The sequence below is a fragment of the Dermacentor silvarum genome, chromosome 2 (assembly GCF_013339745.2).
Source record: "Dermacentor silvarum isolate Dsil-2018 chromosome 2, BIME_Dsil_1.4, whole genome shotgun sequence".
Lineage (NCBI taxonomy): Eukaryota > Metazoa > Arthropoda > Arachnida > Ixodida > Ixodidae > Dermacentor > Dermacentor silvarum.
This window is the reverse complement of record NC_051155.1, coordinates 126452424-126469387: the sequence shown is the minus strand read 5'-3', so window position 1 is coordinate 126469387 and position 16964 is coordinate 126452424. Positions and strand designations below refer to the sequence as shown.

The window sequence follows — 16964 nt, the reverse complement described above, 5'->3', positions numbered from 1 at the left end:
CTAGACAAGCTCGAGGAAGCCGGAATACTGAAGAGGGTCACGAAAAGCGACTGGGCAACGCCTCTGGTGGTGGTCGCAAAGAAAGGCGGCGCAGGATTAAGGGTATGCGGCGATTACAAGGTCACGGTCAATCCTGTTCTGAAAACGGACCATTATCATTTGCCACAGCCAGAAGATTTGTATTCCACGCTCGCCGGAGGCAATATCTTCTGCCTCCTAGATCTATCGCAAGCCTATCTAACCATGCCGCTTGGTGAGGAAAGCAAAGCGTTGTTAACGGTGAACACGCATCTCGAATTGTTTCAGTTTCAGCGACTTCCATACAGCATCTGTAGCGCCCCTGCTATCTTTCAGTCATTAATGGACGAAGTCCTAAAAGGGATTCCAAAAGTGGGGTGCTATATAGATGACGTCATCGTCGTAGATGATAAGGTAGACGACTGTCAAGAAACCGTGGAAAAAGTGCTTCAACGATTTGCACAGCACAATATTACCACAAAAGATCAGAAGTGTGAAGTGAGTCATCATTCCGGACGAACTTCGAGAAGTGGTGTTAACATTGCTGCACGAAGAGCACCCAGGAATACAATGAAGATGTTTGCTAGGTCGTTTGTTTGGTGGCCGTTAATTGACAAGGACATTGAGCCAGTGTCCGTCAATGTCAAGTGTGCCAATGACCATGCCTGCGAAATCACCAGGGCCATTGCACCCATGGACTTATCTAACTCGTGTTTGGCAGAGAGTCCATGTCGATTTCGCCATGAAGGATGGCGCCAACTTATTTCTTCTTGTCGACTCTTATTCAAAGTGGATAGAAGTAAATGTCTCCGCACAACAACGACGTCAAAAACAATCGACTGTCTGAAAGAGATATTGCAGCGTATGGCTACCCGGAGGAAATTATCAGTGACAAGGGGCCTCAGTTTACTGCACAGGAGTTCTCCGATTTTACCTCTTCCTACGGGATTCGGCATACGCGTACGCCCACCGTACCATGCTTCATCGAATGGGGCAGCAGAACGGCTAGTTCAAACAACCAAAGCCATTCTACGGAAGCACGTCCTTCGCGATAACCTGACAGGTCAACACAGAACTCTGCGTCAGCGACCTTAACGACTTCTTGCTTGCTTACAGGAACACTCCAAATCTGTAACAGGAAGAACGCCGGCTGAGCTGTTCCTGAAACGCAACCTCGAGTAAAGCCTTCGCTCCTGAAGCCAAGTTTTCTACACGATATGAGGAGTCGTGAAGACCGAGACGCCACCCGTCGCAAAGAGGGCCGAGGAAGGGACCAGCAGATGGAAGCTGGTGATTACAGTTTTCGTGAAGACTACGAGAGGGGAACCACTGTCGTGGGAGGAAGCTGTCCTGGACAAACGAGTAAGCGACTCCACGTTTGTAGTCAAAGTCGGAGACCATTTTCGTTTCGTGCATATCGACCACTTGAGACCAGCTGGATTTCGGGTTCAAAGACATCACTCCATCCGGACATCGCAAAAGCTCATCCTGAGTCCACTCCAGGTGTCCGTAATCAGGACTTCCATCACCTTCCCTCAGAGATGCTCCCCCTGGTGACTCCATGATTAGTGATGCTACTGCAGGTCAGCTTGAGGATGTACGCTTAGACGACCGCCGCTTCAACAGAGCAACCGGCATCGCATCCTGAGCAGAACATCAGCAGCGGAGCTTCAAGCATCACAACTGCAACCACGACCTCACCCGAGGGGGCCCTTTGCGAAGAAGTAATCGCCAAGAGTCCGCCGACCGCTATCAAGCCTCAATTACGATCGCGGAAGAAGAAACGCGTATAGCTTTAAAATAATGAGGAAGGATGTTCTGTATCCGCCACGCGGTCTGATGAGATTGTACCAGCGATGACGTGTGCTTGACCGGCATGCAGCGTTATCTATAAAAGTGCGCTGCTGTATGAATAAAGGTTTCGTCTTGCTGCCACCGATGCGTCGTTACTGCTTTAGAACAGAACACTGTACGGCCGGTCCTCGATGTTTTGTACCGAGGATCCCTGGGGCGCCTAGCCCGGTGGGCACTGAGCTCCAAGAGTACGACATCGGATTGTCTACGTAAGGCAGGAAAGCCACGCCGATGCCGATGCTCTTTCGCGCCTCCGTCCACGCGACATTGTCAGTGTCTCCATCCTAGACGACCCACTTCCCCTATTCGCTTCTGTCGACATGGCTTTGGAGCAGCGCAATGACTCCTGGATTTCATCTTTGATAGGTTACATCTCTGATTCACCTGCACGCCCACCATCCCGAGCGCTACGCCGACACGCTTCGCACTTCGCCATCCGCCACGGAATCGTCTGTCGCCGTAACTACAGTTCCGACGGCCGAAAATAGCTGGTTGCCATACCCCAGCAGCTCCGCACTTATGTATGCGCTGCTTTCCACGCCGACCCTCAGTGTGCACACGCTGGTCTCTTCAAGACCTACACCAGACTACGTCATAGGTTTTATTGGCGCGGTATGTGCAGATTTGTGCAAAAGTACATTCGCTCTTGCACAAAATGTCAACGCCGCAAGCCTGATCCTTGCGGCTCTTCTGGACCAATGCAACCTTTTCCGTGCCCTTCGCGACCCTTTCACCGCGTTGGAATAGACCTATACGGGCCTCTGCCATGCACAGCTACTGGCAATCACTGGGTCATTGTAGCTATAGACCACCTCACGAAATATGCAGAAAACGCCGCTTTACCAGCCGCGACAGCTCGTGACGTTGCCTCCTTCCTGCTTCAACGCTTCGTTCTCCGTCACGGTGCTCCCCGCGAACTCCTGAGCGACCGAGGTCGAGTCTTTCTCGCCGATGTCATTCAAGAACTTCTCACTTAATGCCGTATTATTCATCGCTGTACCACCGCATATCACCCGCAAACAAATGGATTGGCAGAGCGCTTTAACCGAACTCTTGGCGACATGCTTTCGATGTATGTCACCTCCAACCACACCAACTGGGACCTCATCCTTCCCTATGTCACGTACGCCTACAATAGGGCACCCCAGGCAACGACGGGCTTTTCTCCCTTCTTTCTTCTATATGGCCGAGAACCGTCATTTCCCATTGACACTATTTTTCCTTACCGTCCCGACTTATCAGCGGGTACACCGGTTTCCGAAGCCGCCCGGTATGCAGAAGAATGTCGGCAACTAGCTCGCTCTCTAACAACGCAAGAACAAGCGCTACAGAAATTTCGTCATGACGATGGGCGCCCCCACAACCAGTTTTCGCCTGACGCTCTCGTTTGGTTGTGGGTGCCTCCTACTTCGACACCAGGTGTCCCCTCCAAGTTTGTATCCCGATACCAAGGACGCTACCGGGTTCTACAGCAAACTTCTCCGGTGAACTACGTCATCGAACCTCTGACGCCCCCTACGGACCTGCGTCGCCGAGGCCGCGAAACTGTTCACGTCAATCGGCTCAAGCCGTATCACGAGCCCTTCGTCCTCCCGACGCCTTAGGCCTCCTGTGCGGCTCCGTCTTCAGCGAGGGGGGAAGATGTAAGGAAGAAGCAGCCCGCCGTGCAGAGCTACGCAGCCGGATTACCAGTGCTACTGAAGTGGGGCTCGGGCTCGACGCTGCTTGGTGCGCTGGCTAAGCCTACGCTGTTGTGTCTTCCTGTCGGCGTCCTTCGTGTCGTCCACAGCCATGCCAGACTTCCTTGTCATACACGCAATGTTCACAGTTATATACGCACAGAAATTTAGAATACAGGGCTGAGTACTCATGTTTACGCTCCAAAAGGCAGATACACGATCTTGCAAGCGATTATGCCAGACAACCGGACTTTAGAGGAGCAGAGGATGAGCACACTATTTGTAGTAGGTTGACAGATGTGTCCTTGTGATTGTTCCACTTTGGAGGGAGCAACGATGACGACAGTATTGCTGTGGGCTGGTTGCAACTACCACGTATGCTATATGTGTGAGTTGTCAATACCAGGCGCGTAGTCTTCGTGAAACTACATTGGTACGGCATTGCGTTCGGATGTAGCGACGCCACTGCAGGCTCAGAGTAGTACGGAGGAGGCAGCAGCCACAATATCGTTTCCCGAATTTTAGCTGGTCAGGTGAAGAGTATTGCGGTGGCGTAACTCGCCGCTTGCGATACACATGGTATATCTGAGTATAACATGGTGTCAGGTAGTGTCGCTGTAGAGGCCGTGATAATGAAATAACGGATATCCGCAATGGGACGAGAGGTTTTCAGTGCCAACTCGGTTGAGCTGACGGCAGCTTTTCAAACAACTGCCAATTGACTTTCTTTGAGGCTGGCGATTGGACACATTGCTGGCGCAGTGCGAGCAGTAGAGATTAACGTGAGTGTACTTAAAGGGGCTTTTGGTATGACTTCTTCTGCTTGATAATAGCGCAGGTAGAACGACTGGACCCAAAAAAGGCACATTGGCCAACAGAAAACAGGTTGTGTTATCTAATGTACCTTTCTGTGCGTCCGGTCATTCGGGTGGGGCGACAACAAAGTAGAAGGCAGAGACGGACATCAGCACAGCGAGAAGGCGCTGGCGATGTCAGAGCTTGTGATGCACGAGGTTGTTGAAGAGGGGAACTCACACGAAATAGATTCGGTGACATTCGTCTCGCTTTCTGCAAAGGCATTGCTAGGGGCTGTGCAATCTCCAAGTCTTGAATCGGTGACACCACGCACTTCGGCACGAGTGCAAGCCGCTATGGTGGTAAACACCGGCCTGGACGTATGGTGTAATCCTAAAGAAGCAGTTGGCTCACAGAGGGTCGACTTGGTAGGGCAGGAAGCTGTTCGGAAGTTTGTTCGTCGTCAGAGCGGGAGTGAGAGAAGAGATACGCGGTCCTCGTGCTTCCTCCGCATCGTGGCTTTGCTTAGTGCCAGTGTGATATGAGAAACGCCACACGTGATGCAACGCTCATCAGTGACCTACGGTGAAGAGGATGACACAGCTCTAGAGGCTCTATGAGAAACGTAAGTCTTCGAAGGAGATGGCACCGGTTGCTTCTTTCTTCGAGCCCGCACTCGTACACCGAAGAATTAAGTGAAGGCTGTGGTAGCTGTTCTCGTCCTGCGTCATATGTGATCGTGCCGAGATTACACGTCGCTTGAAAAGCAGGTAGCGTCAGGGCTGAGGCGACACGCCATTGACGTGCATCTTCTCCTCCACTTGCGCAAAACACACGATAGCTGTTCGGATAGGTAGGGCCACAGTTGCAGGTGCCACAGGTTATTGAGGGTGGGAGGCATCATTCTTTCGGCCCTTCTTGGCTATAGGCGGGGTCGGCTGCTAGCGAGGCTGAGGCAGCATGGTGTTTCTTGCTGCATGCATGGTGTTTCGGTTGCCCGTGGTCAACAAATACGGCGCTTGATTTCGGGAGCCTGCCTCATCGTGCAAACAAGTGTGATGGTGACATCACGACTCAGGAATAGCTAAGGTGGCGAAAACAGCGCTTCAATGCACGGCACACGAGTGTTTTTTTTTAATTTTGCCTACATCGAACTGCTGCCACCGCGGCCAGGAATTGAACCCTTGACCTGATGCTTAGCAGCACAATACAATTGCCACTAGGCCACCACTGCGGGTAGCCAATATGATTACTCTCCAGTTCAACGCCGGGCGTGTTGTTGTTGTCTTGAGTGGTTCTGGCGCTTACCCATGATTGACCATGAATCGGGTGGTTAAGTTAGGTGTATGAAAACAAGGGAATTAACAATTTGAACTTTGGAGCTTAGAAAATAACAGGTTCCTGAAAAGAAAACAGCAATCATAAGAAACTGAGAATAAAAGCAGTAATAGATGTACAAATAAATAAAAATAAAGAAAAAATAGTGGGGAGGGGACACGAGCATCTAGCGTGGTAATCGATTAAATTTATTCAAGTAATTTGGATTGCCAAGCAAACATTTATGTGGCTGAACCCGATAATAGAGGCTCGAAGAGATAGGATCACCAGCACAGATCAATGTATACGAGTTTTGCGAAGTGGTATTTCCGGTAGTGTTTTTCTAATCACAGAAAAATGCCTACAAGACAACAAGAAATCGTCTATTGTCTCCGCTTCGCCAGAATGAGCATATTGGTGAAGGTACCATACGACACCTGTGTAGATAGCAGATTAACGTAGGTAGACGGCAGCGCAGCCTCGTGATAGACACTTCAATTTTTCATGTTTGGCAAAAATCTCTGTGCCAAGGGTATAGAAGATATCGGTAATTCATAGTTAGTTATTGCGGAGCCTGACACTGCTGGTATAATGATACTGCTGCGAAATCTATCAGCACTGAGATGAGCGGTGAAAGGAAAATACTGGAGTATCGGTCCGCTCATAGATGCCTTGCCTAGAGAATCTGCAATTTCATGCTTGATTAGTACTTTATGGTCAAGTACCCCAATTAAACGCACACTTTTCAAGTATCCAGGTTAAAAGAAATTTCTTTTGTCTTCATTTTCTTGCGCAGTTTATAAACGTCAAAAAGCTATGAACCAACTAGCCCGCCAGAACGTCCTACTGAAGAAATTAAAGGATTTTACGCGCCAAAACCACGATCTGATTATGAGGCACGCCGGCCGTAATGGGGGACTCCGGAAATTAGTACCACCTGCGGTTCTTTAACGTGCACCTAAATCTAAGTACATGGGTGTTCTCGCATTTCGCCCCCATCGAAATGTGGCCGCCGTGGCCGGGATACGATCTCGCGACCTCGTTCTCAGCAGCCCAACACCATAGCGACTGAGCAACCACGGTGGGTTGGTATCCAGGTACCAACGAGTGAAACGTCCTCATTACAAGAGAATAACTAGAAGTATTCAAGGATGAGCACAATAATATTTAATAAGTGACTATGACGGCTGACGTAACTGATGGCCTAATTTACGTAGATCCAGCACCACCACCAAGTATTCGGCTAATAAGATAGGTATAAAATTTGGCCGCCGTAGAGAAAATGTGCAATCAAGAATTGGGGAAAATATACCTACACATGACTTTTCATTGTGAAGCATCTGTCGCAATTACTACGTTTGTTTGAAGGCTCTGCAAATTGTCTTTTAATAGGGCGTCTAGAATACGATGTGGAAGTTTTTTGCGTTAACAGGAAAATTATCATCGAATTGAATATCAGTGGTGACAGCTCAGTCGGGAATCGAAAGTACGTCGCAGATGGGCACGTCCAAAGGGTCACGTAATGTTTGCACGAAGTTAATTTGCAGAGTATACAAGTGCGGCCAGATGACACCAAAAAAACAACGCAGGTTGGGAAATATTGCTTGAGAGAGTCGCAGCGGTGATTCATAAATTCTGTCAGAAGGCGGGACCTGCACGAAAGTGGTGCAACACGGTATCCTAGATGAACAGAATTTGCAACCAATTCAGAAAGGTTTAGAAACAAACGTAATGCTCCTCTTTGTAAGGAAATCAGAGGGCGGGGCTTGAAGTCCGGTGCTCCAGATAAGAGCACGCAACCAAATTCTAAGACAGGACGCGCGTATACATAAGATGTATCATTAGGAGTGCATCTCTTCTCAATTGTATTCGACGATTGCTCAGCCAACGCAATTTGACAATTGCACGGGTGCCTTTTCTAGTCAGATATCTATGTGTGGGCGACAGCTGAGAGAGCCGCTATAAATCTTCCAAGGTATTCATTATACCAGTCTGGTCACGCAGCGCAATCCTGGGGTCTTGCACGCCAAGAGAATGGGTAACACAGACAACGTGATCGTTTTATTTGAAGGTTTTTACGTCCCAAGCTACGTGAGATATGGAGCGATGCTTATTCGATGCTCCTTGTATAAAAAGCAGATTGACATATGCTATTGTAGCGCCCACCGACGCTGCAACGCGGGGCGCTTTGGTCGGCGCTCCCAACCGGTGCCTTCGCGCCGACTGTCAAGGAAGTAAACAATAAAGAAGCGCAGCGCGTGCTCGAAGCGCAAGCTCGGCACGCGCAGTGTTGTTCCAGGAGCTTGAGACGCTGGTCGTCGCGGCCTCCGCTCGGCTGGCCGACTTCTTAGTAGGAACGACGGCACGGCTCGTTCGCCGCCGTCACGTTCTTCCTACAATGGTGACCCGGACGTGATCGGCCAGGACGCGCACCGGCCACGGCGCTCACCAGGCCACGGCGCTCACCGGCCACGGCGCTCACCGGCCACGGCGCTCACCAGGCCACTGTACGAGCACGCCGGCCACGGTACAAGAACGCCGGCCACGGTACGAGAACGCCGGCCACGGTACGAGCACGCCGGCCACGGTGCGAGCGCGCGGTCACGGTACGAACACGCCGGCCACGCGGAGCGGTGACACGTCAGCTACTCTCACTCCTCGGACCAAGGCCCTGCGCCTAGTGCTGACTGGCCTGACCCTGGCCCTGATGGTTCAAGCGACATTTACGAGGACCATTTTCGGCTCGGGAACGCCAACAGCCTACGGCCCACGGCCCCTTACGATGCGGACCGTCAGCGGGCTCTGCTCGAGGGACCGTTCCATCGGGCGCCCGTGCAGCAGCTAAGCCTCACTAGTCCTACCAATGATCCGGCGCCGTTTCGATATTGGAAAGCTGCAGCGCCGTAAGTCACCGCAGCCGTGACCTCGTCGTGGTGTCCGCCTCGGCTGCGGGAGGTTGCGGGTTCGAAACCAGGCGGCCACCGGTTACCCACCGGAATACAAATCGAGCACAAGCGAACCCCGGCCAGACGCCCGGCTTTCTTCAGGGTGCTCGCTTGGAAGAAGCTCCACTAACCCCGCCGTCCCCCTCGGGGGATTAGTTTCGAACAACCCTGCAGCCTGCAAAGTGGTTACAACCCGGCCTGCGCGGCTCCACCTCGAGGGATGCATCGATGCGTTGCCCACAGCGCGCGCATTCCCGCACACTGGTAACCCCACCCAGGGGCCCACAGCTCTCGCGCCTGTACAAGTACTACGCCACAATCACCTGGACCGTACAACCGTCTCCTGGAGAACTTCATCAACCATCCTACCCTAAGCACCGTGAAGAACGATGTCCCCGTTAAGGTCTCGAAGATCGCCATCAACCAGCTGGAGAGGCTTCCCTCCGACAACGGCAAGTTGGTCTTTTAATGCACCACCCTATCGACGCGCAGGTCACCAAGGCAACCATCGCACTTGGTTCCATCTTCGAGGACACCTGCACGAGCAACGCCCAGCGCGAGCCTCGCGGGGCCTCGTGAAGCGAGGGCCGCTACCCCTACAAGCCATCCGAGCCCGCGAGCCTCCAGTCGAAGCACCTGACCTGCCGCACCGCCACCGGCCTCGGCTAGCCCTGCGACTACTCCGAGCAGTGCGTCTTCGCCCAGCTGAACGGGGTCTGCACGGACCATCTGATCGGCGACTGTGCTCTCGAGTTTGTCCGCTCGCTGGACGGCAAGACCTGCGACAAGCTACAGACCACCGCCGGAAACGTATTGGACAGCCCTGCAAGGCCAACAGCGAATGCCACACTGCCGGAGCCGCTTGCCTCAAGGACGTCTGTGCGTGCGCCAGCCACAGGTGCACCTAAGATGCAGGCTGGAGTACAAAGATCCAACTTAGCTTCTCTCACTTCCTTCATCGACGTTCCGTGGGCGGGGAGCCCTGTAGCGCCCACCGACGCTGCAACGCGGGGCGCTTTGGTCGGCGCTCCCACCGGTGCCTTCGCGCCGACTGTCAAGGAAGTAAACAATAAAGAAGCGCAGCGCGTGCTCGAAGCGCAAGCTCGGCACGCGCAGTGTTGTTCCAGGAGCTTGAGACGCTGGTCGTCGCGGCCTCCGCTCGGCTGGCCGACTTCTTAGTAGGAACGACGGCACGGCTCGTTCGCCGCCGTCACGTTCTTCCTACACTATGAATGTGGAAAAAAGGCACAGGGCTGACGTGTGCCCCAACCCGGAAGACACATTTGCCGAGGGTGCGGGTGCAAGAATCCACAACACGACCACAACTGCCAAGCGGAGTGCCAACTCTGCGGCAGACCGCCTCATGGGAGACAACAATTGCGACGCAAGATACAAGATACCGTACCTGGTCAGGAGAGGTCGCTGGAGCGACGGAGGAGGGAAGAACAATATGTCGAAGAGTACTACAACCACAACAACAAAGAAGCCAGAGGGAGCACAACAACAACAATAACCACGACGATATCGAGCAGCATCCATCAACCGACAAAGAAGAAACAACAGGAAAAACTACGAACGTGACCTGGGAGAGACCGGTCCGGTTCCTTCCGAGACTGTCCGGGGAAGCCGGGCGCGGACGCTCCAGGTCCAGGTCCAGCACCAGATCACGGACCAGATCAAGGTCGAGGCCGAGGTCTGGTTCGAGCACTTCTCGAGGGGGAGACGGAAGCAAAGCACAAGTGAGCTGGGCAAGCGTGGTCTCCGGCACTGCTACTCAATCTTCTCAAGCTAAGGGGTCCGCCCTAGAACAGGAAATGTAAGAGATTAGAAAGATGTTGGAACATATTACTCGAAAGAATGCAACGCTTAAAGAAGAGATCAAGCAGCTTAGGGCAGAAAACACGAAGCTACAGCAACAAAAAAAAAAGAATAGCAACACACCCTCCGCCAATAGGACGCCGACGCCTAGTCGAGCTCCCACCAGTTCCCGCACAGCGAACGGGGAAGCACCCCCACACAAAATGAAAGCGCAAGAAACGGTTGAGGAAAAGAGTGACTTTACAATCAGCGAGTTATGGGAACATTTAAAGAAATGTTTGATGGGATACAGCAACAAATTACAAACATGTATGTAGATATTAAACAACGATTCGATGGATTAGAGAATAGAGTAGCGGCACTAGAAAGCATACCAAAGGATACTCGGCCGACAGGCGCGGGACCCGTTAAAAGCAAACCGTATTGCAGACCAACTGCGGTGGAAAATAGCAAGGCCACCGTGGAAGATCAGATAAATCAACATGGCACCGCGTAACCAATACGCGATTTGGCAATGGAACTGCCGCGGGTATCGTCGCAAGCGAGGAAACCTGCAGCAGTTCATAACAAGCAAGGAGCCGCCAGATGTCATCGCCCTGCAGGAGACCGGGGGGATGGCAAATTATCGAGTTATAAATCTTACAGTCCTTCCGGCAGCAGGCAACCGTCACGACACTGGTACACAGAACCTCGTGGCTGTCGAGCACGATACCGGAATGCGAGGCATAGACCACGTCCTTATTGAAATAATTTCCTCCCGCAAAGAAGCGGGGAAGTCTAGTTATTCTGAACATATACAGTCCACCCCGGCACAAGGCGAAATTCGGTCCACTCTTCCGCAAAGCGTTCAGCGTAGCAGACAAACAGGCGCTAGTCGTGGTCGGCGATTTTAACGCACCACGCGGCTGGGGATACAGCTTAGGTAACATTAAGGGCCGAAGCCTATAGGCAGATGCTCAGCAGGAAAGACTAACGCTCATAACTGATCCTCAAGCACCCACGAGAATAGGAAACAGCGTAAGCAACGACACGACACCAGATCTCACGTTTACAAAAAACATAGTGGATTCTCGATGGAAAAACATGCAGGAAAGCTTAGGTAGTGACCATTACATCGTCGTCACAACGGTAAAAGCAGGCCCAAAGAAAAAGAGGGTAGAGAAATGGACACTTGTAGAATGGGACTCTTTCCGCAAAATCCAAAAGGAAGATGCGGAAGCGAATATACCGGACATCGAGAAATGGGCAGAGAAACTACAACAAAGTGTTAAACGAGCTACCAAAACTGTTCCAAAAGAGGCAGGGATTGAGTAGATGGAGAAAGGTTATTGCATATATGGGAAGCGAAAGGTAATATGCTGAAAAGATGGAAAAGCAAAAACATAATCGGAAATTAAGGAAGAGAATTGCAGAATTAGACAAGGAATCGAAGTTTATGCGAATAGGTTAACACCAAAAAATTGGGAAGCCAGTGCAATTCGATGGAGAGGCAAATGGGTAGTCCCAAGACCTGGAACATTCTCCGATGCCTCTTGGATGCCGAGAGTACAAAAACTGTACAAAGACACAATTTACAGAATGTTATACACAGCTACGCAGGTACAGAAGAAAAGCTCTTTCGAGAGCTCCAAAATGTGTACGTTGGAGATGCGAATAGAGAACGACTTCCGGATTACAGCGGCAATGAGAATCCTGATCTCGATGCCCCAATTACGGAGGCAGAAGTCAGATATGAACTTACCAGACTGAACCCGAAATCTGCACCAGGGCCTGATGGTATAACCAATAAAATGCTCAGAAACCTCGATGATGAATCCATCCGAGCTCTCACAGAGTACATGAATAAGTGTTGGGAGCAAGGTGACATTTCAAGTCAATGGAAAGCAGCCCAAATCATCTTTATACTAAAGCCTGGAAAAAAACTACACCTGACCAACTTAAGGCCCATATCGCTAACATCCTGCGTCGGTAAACTCATGGGACATGTGGTTCTCACACGCCTCACGAGATACATGGATGATGGAGGACTTTACCCACATAGCATGGTTGGATTTCGACCAAAGTATCGACGCAGGATATTATGCTCCAACTTAAAGATCACATATTAGATGCGGGCGCGAAAACTCTAGACACCAAGGCGATACTAGGGCTCGATCTAACAAAGGCCTTTGACACTCACGCACAAGGCAGTACTGCAAAATCTCCAAGAGCTGGATGTAGGACGTAGAACATACGCGTGCATCAAAGACTTCTTGACGGATCGTACGGCAAAGATTACAATTGGGGGAACCAAATCGGAGGGATGAAACTTGGTAACGGGGTACTCCGCAGCGGTCGGTCCCTATCCCCCTTTCTATTCAACGTGGCAATGAATGGTCTTCCTACGAGACTCGAAAAAAATAGAAGGACTCGGACACAGCCTATACGCGGACGACATTACCCTCTGGGTGGCGGCTGGAAGCGATGGGCACGTGGAAGATCCTCCAACAGCAGTAACACGTCGAAAACTACATCAGAGACAAGGGACTGCGATGTTCCTCTCAAAAATCAGAACTACTGCTCTATAGACCCACATGCAGAGGTCGAAAAAGCATTAAGGAAACGCCGGACATGTGGTCACCGTAAAGGCACCAGGATACCGATAGTGGAGAGCCTAAGAATACTGGGACTCCGCGTATCCGAAACGTCATAATGGGGAACCACTAGACTACTGGATAATAGTGTTCACCAAACCAATTAGACTAATAAAGCGGATATCCAACAGAACTATGGCATGAAAGAGCACTCTTATTCGATTAATAGAAGCATTCGTAATCAGTCGTATTGTATGTGGTCCCTTACCTAAGCTCTACGCTGCAGAGAAAGCCAAGATAGAATGTATCATTAGAAGGGCGTATAAGCAGCCTTGGTACTTCCAGCGAATACGTCAAACGAGAGTTGCTAGCACTCGGCGTGCACACACATTAGACACTCATTGAGGCCCAGAGTGCGCAGTATGAAAGACTTACGCAAGTTTGACGGGCAGACACGATTTAACGACATCGGAATATCCTACGAAGCACAGCACGGACTGCGGGAGACATCCCAAGAAAATAAGGAAAATCTCTCATACTACTCCCATCCCCAGAAACATGCACCCGGAGTTTCACGAAATAGAAGAATCGCAAGAGCGAGAGCTCTCAACAAAAAATTCAGTAGTGCTAGGGACGTGGTCTAGTGGACGCGGCGGAATACACAAATAGACAGAGTATGTCGAGTTGCTACCAGTCTAGAGGTGACTCCAGAGTTAGTGGCAGTGTAAAAACAGGAAAGGCTGAGGTGCGGAGGATCTGCCTTAGCACTGGCAATAGCCTCCACAGAGGCCAACATCATAGTCCAGCGACTCAAAGACCGCCGTCAAAAACTATGGCCAAAGGAAGAATCTCGCCAGAAGCGCTACTAATTTTAGCCAATTATCGTGAAGATCGAATGTTTTACATTAAATGGCCCCGCACACTCCTCCCTTCCCGGAACGAAATTGCGCACAACCTGGCTCGAGAACTGACGGACCGAGCAGGTAACACGCAATACTGGGAACGGAGAGACCGGATGACAGCTTTACAGAGATAACCAAACACTATAAATTGGGCAGGGTCCGTTTCCGCCCGGCACACTCCTCGCTAAGTAGACGGCAAGCGACAGCATGGCGCTTGTTGCAAACAGAAACATATCCGACCCGGTTGGCCTACCACGGTTACGATCCAGAACTTTACACCGATAAATGCAGATTCTGTCAAGAAAGGGCGGACTTGCCAACACATGGTTTGGGCTTGTCCTGGGGACCCATAAAGAATAAAACGCACAAGACCAGAGCAGTGGGAGACCGCGCTGCTCAGCTCTGCAACCGGAAGACCAACTTAGCAATTCAGCAGGCCGAAGATGCCGCAGAGCCCAGGGCTCGAGGCCGTCATCTAGGTAGAGACGCCTAGGTCTCACCAAATCTGCTACACAAATAAGTTTATTCCTCCTCCTCCTCCTCTACCTTTGTGTGTCTTAAAGATGGTAAGACATGAGATGTGCACTGGTCATGTACCGCTAAACGAGAATGCACATTTGGCATTGAGGACAACTGATTAACATCTAGCCACATCTCCAGGCACAAGTTTGCAGTCGTTGATGTAGCCTGTGCATGCTGTTTGCAGATGGCAAAACGCAATGTCGTCTGCATAAACTACGTAGTTACTTCATGACGGGGATTCTGCTCATGTGAACATTAAAAATGGCGTGTTCTGCTTGCCATGAGGGGTGAACTTTGTCTCGTAATACTGCGTTAACAGCGGCAGCACAGATGTATGAAAGGATGGACGGAAAAAATTATTATACATGTTTATGACATGCTTACCTAGGTTATCATAGGGGCAATGTGGAAATGTGGTAAGGTTCTACCCTTCCGACGACTCCTGCTTCACGAGCGAAATCTCAATGTAAATACAGAACCCGCGTAGCCCTCATTCCAATGTATTTTTTTCAGACTTTGCTCCTTCTAGTTATATAGCGACTGAGCAATAACTAAGTAAACATTTCATTTCAGATGCGTCAGAAACAACAGCGCAGTCTCCCTCCATCGATGAAAAGCGGTACGGTGAGAGCACTCCTAAAGGCAAGTATACTTCCTTTTCGGGGTTTACGTGCCAAAATCAGTTCTGAGATGATGTGCGCCATTTTTGAGGGCTCCGGATTAATTTTGACCACCTGGGGTTCTTTAACGTCACTACGACGCAAGAACCCGAGCATTTCTGCATTTCGCCTCCAGAAATGCTGCCGCCGCGGCCGGGATTCGATCCCGCGTTCCTACGCTCAGCAGCACAACGCATTAGGGCATATACTCGCTCAATCCGCCCGCCCGTTCCGCCCGCGGCGGACATGGTGCGGATGGCTGTCCGAACGTCTGGACGGGCAGACGCAGCTTTGCCATCCGCATGCCTGCTCGTCTCTCATTGGCTGGTACGAGGCGGACGGCGTAGGACGTCATCACGGGAAACATGGCGCTTGCTCGAAGCGAAACGAAGCGGGGAACGAGGCCTAGGCTACAGCCGTGTCAGAAACAGTCTATTTTGCTCGTTCTTGTGATTCTTACTAGAGTTAGCCAGCACCCACGAAGATAGATTGAGGGCAGCAAGCCCGTGTACCCTTCCAGGCCTCATCAGTGCATGCGATTGCCGACAGAAATAGACGGAGCGGAGGAAGTGTGTTGTGTTGCACGAGCATCGCAAGAAATATTTCAAGCCATCGACTTAGTGATTTCTTGCGCCGTGCTTCGCGTGTGCACTGCAAAAGTCCATTACATATATGGGCGTTCTGAGTACGACAGATTTTCAGGGCGTAGAGAAGTGAAAGGTGTCCTATTGGCGCACCTAGCGTCCGCGACTTGTATGTGTCAGCTGTGTATGCGGTTCATTGCCGCGAAGTGGTAAACGCCAGTCCTTTCCAATCTAGGGTATGGCCACGTAAGCGGCAAAAAAACGCGCGCGTCTAGGCGCGAGCGGCAAGTTGCCGCGCGTCAGCGCCTCGCCGCGAAGCCACCGTGGCAAGCGCGTCTCGCCGCGCGGCAGCGCGATATCTCCAACACCGCCAGCGCTCGTTATTTCATGCGAGACGACGACGAGCGTCGATTGATAACCCGGCGTGGACCGGCGGCGGTCCGGTTGTGATGGCTCAGTGACGTCACCCTCGCCGCTCTTGATTGGTTCTCCATCTCCCGGGACGCGGCATTTGCCGCAGAAATGGGTCTCGAACCCATTTCGCGCGGCACGCCGCAAGACTCTATTCCTGCCGTTTTGTCGCCCGCGGCATGACTCGTTGCCGCGCGTTTCTGACGCGCGTTTTTGCCGCGTGTTTTTTCCGCTGGCGTGGGCCGCCGTACCCTTAGAAGTGATGACAAGATCAGTAGCGATAAGATTTGTTGCCTCGTTATCGCTGTCATTCCTCATGTGCTTTACTGCGTGAGTCGTTTTGCCACCTGCGATGCGCCCTGGTGACCGCGACATTCGAGCTTTGTTGTTGCTGTTACGAAGTGTTGGCAAAATACAAATCAGGATATATGTGTCACAGCGGTACTAGGCGTAAAAGTGCTCGTTTTATGCGATGTTCGTATGCTCAGAAATGAACTGGCATAAGTGTTGCCTATAGCGTTTTTTATGTAGTACCCCGATAGAGAAGCCCTATCACACCGACCTTTCTGCTTCGTACATGTGTCGTTTGTTTCAAAAGTTGTTACTGCACGTTTGAAGACACTTCTATCGGTGAGGGTAATTTATGGAACATCATAATAGTTACATACGTCAAGACGTACTGCGCTGCCCTGAATGTGGATGCGGCTGAGCACTAATGCTATGAATGCAAATTTCTAGCAGCCTGATTTATCATGTGGGCAGTGTTGTGAATAGTAGGAATTTTAGATTGCACAAAGAAATAGCTTTATATTTGTGATGCAGCGCTTGTATACTCAGAATGCTAACTGCTTGGTTTTTGCTGGTACTAAGTAGAGTCTGTTTGTGAA

The 16964-nt window shown here is 51.0% G+C and overlaps 1 protein-coding gene across 1 annotated transcript in view; it reads left to right on the top strand.

Annotated features, from left to right (window-relative positions):
• The window catches only part of LOC125943522 (uncharacterized), a 1494167-nt gene that overhangs the window by 236480 nt on the left and 1240723 nt on the right, over window positions 1–16964 (top strand). The window contains exon 3 of the mRNA XM_049662881.1: window positions 14997–15065. Coding sequence (XP_049518838.1) covers window positions 14997–15065 — 69 coding nt within the window. The remainder of the gene's footprint in view (window positions 1–14996; window positions 15066–16964) is intronic.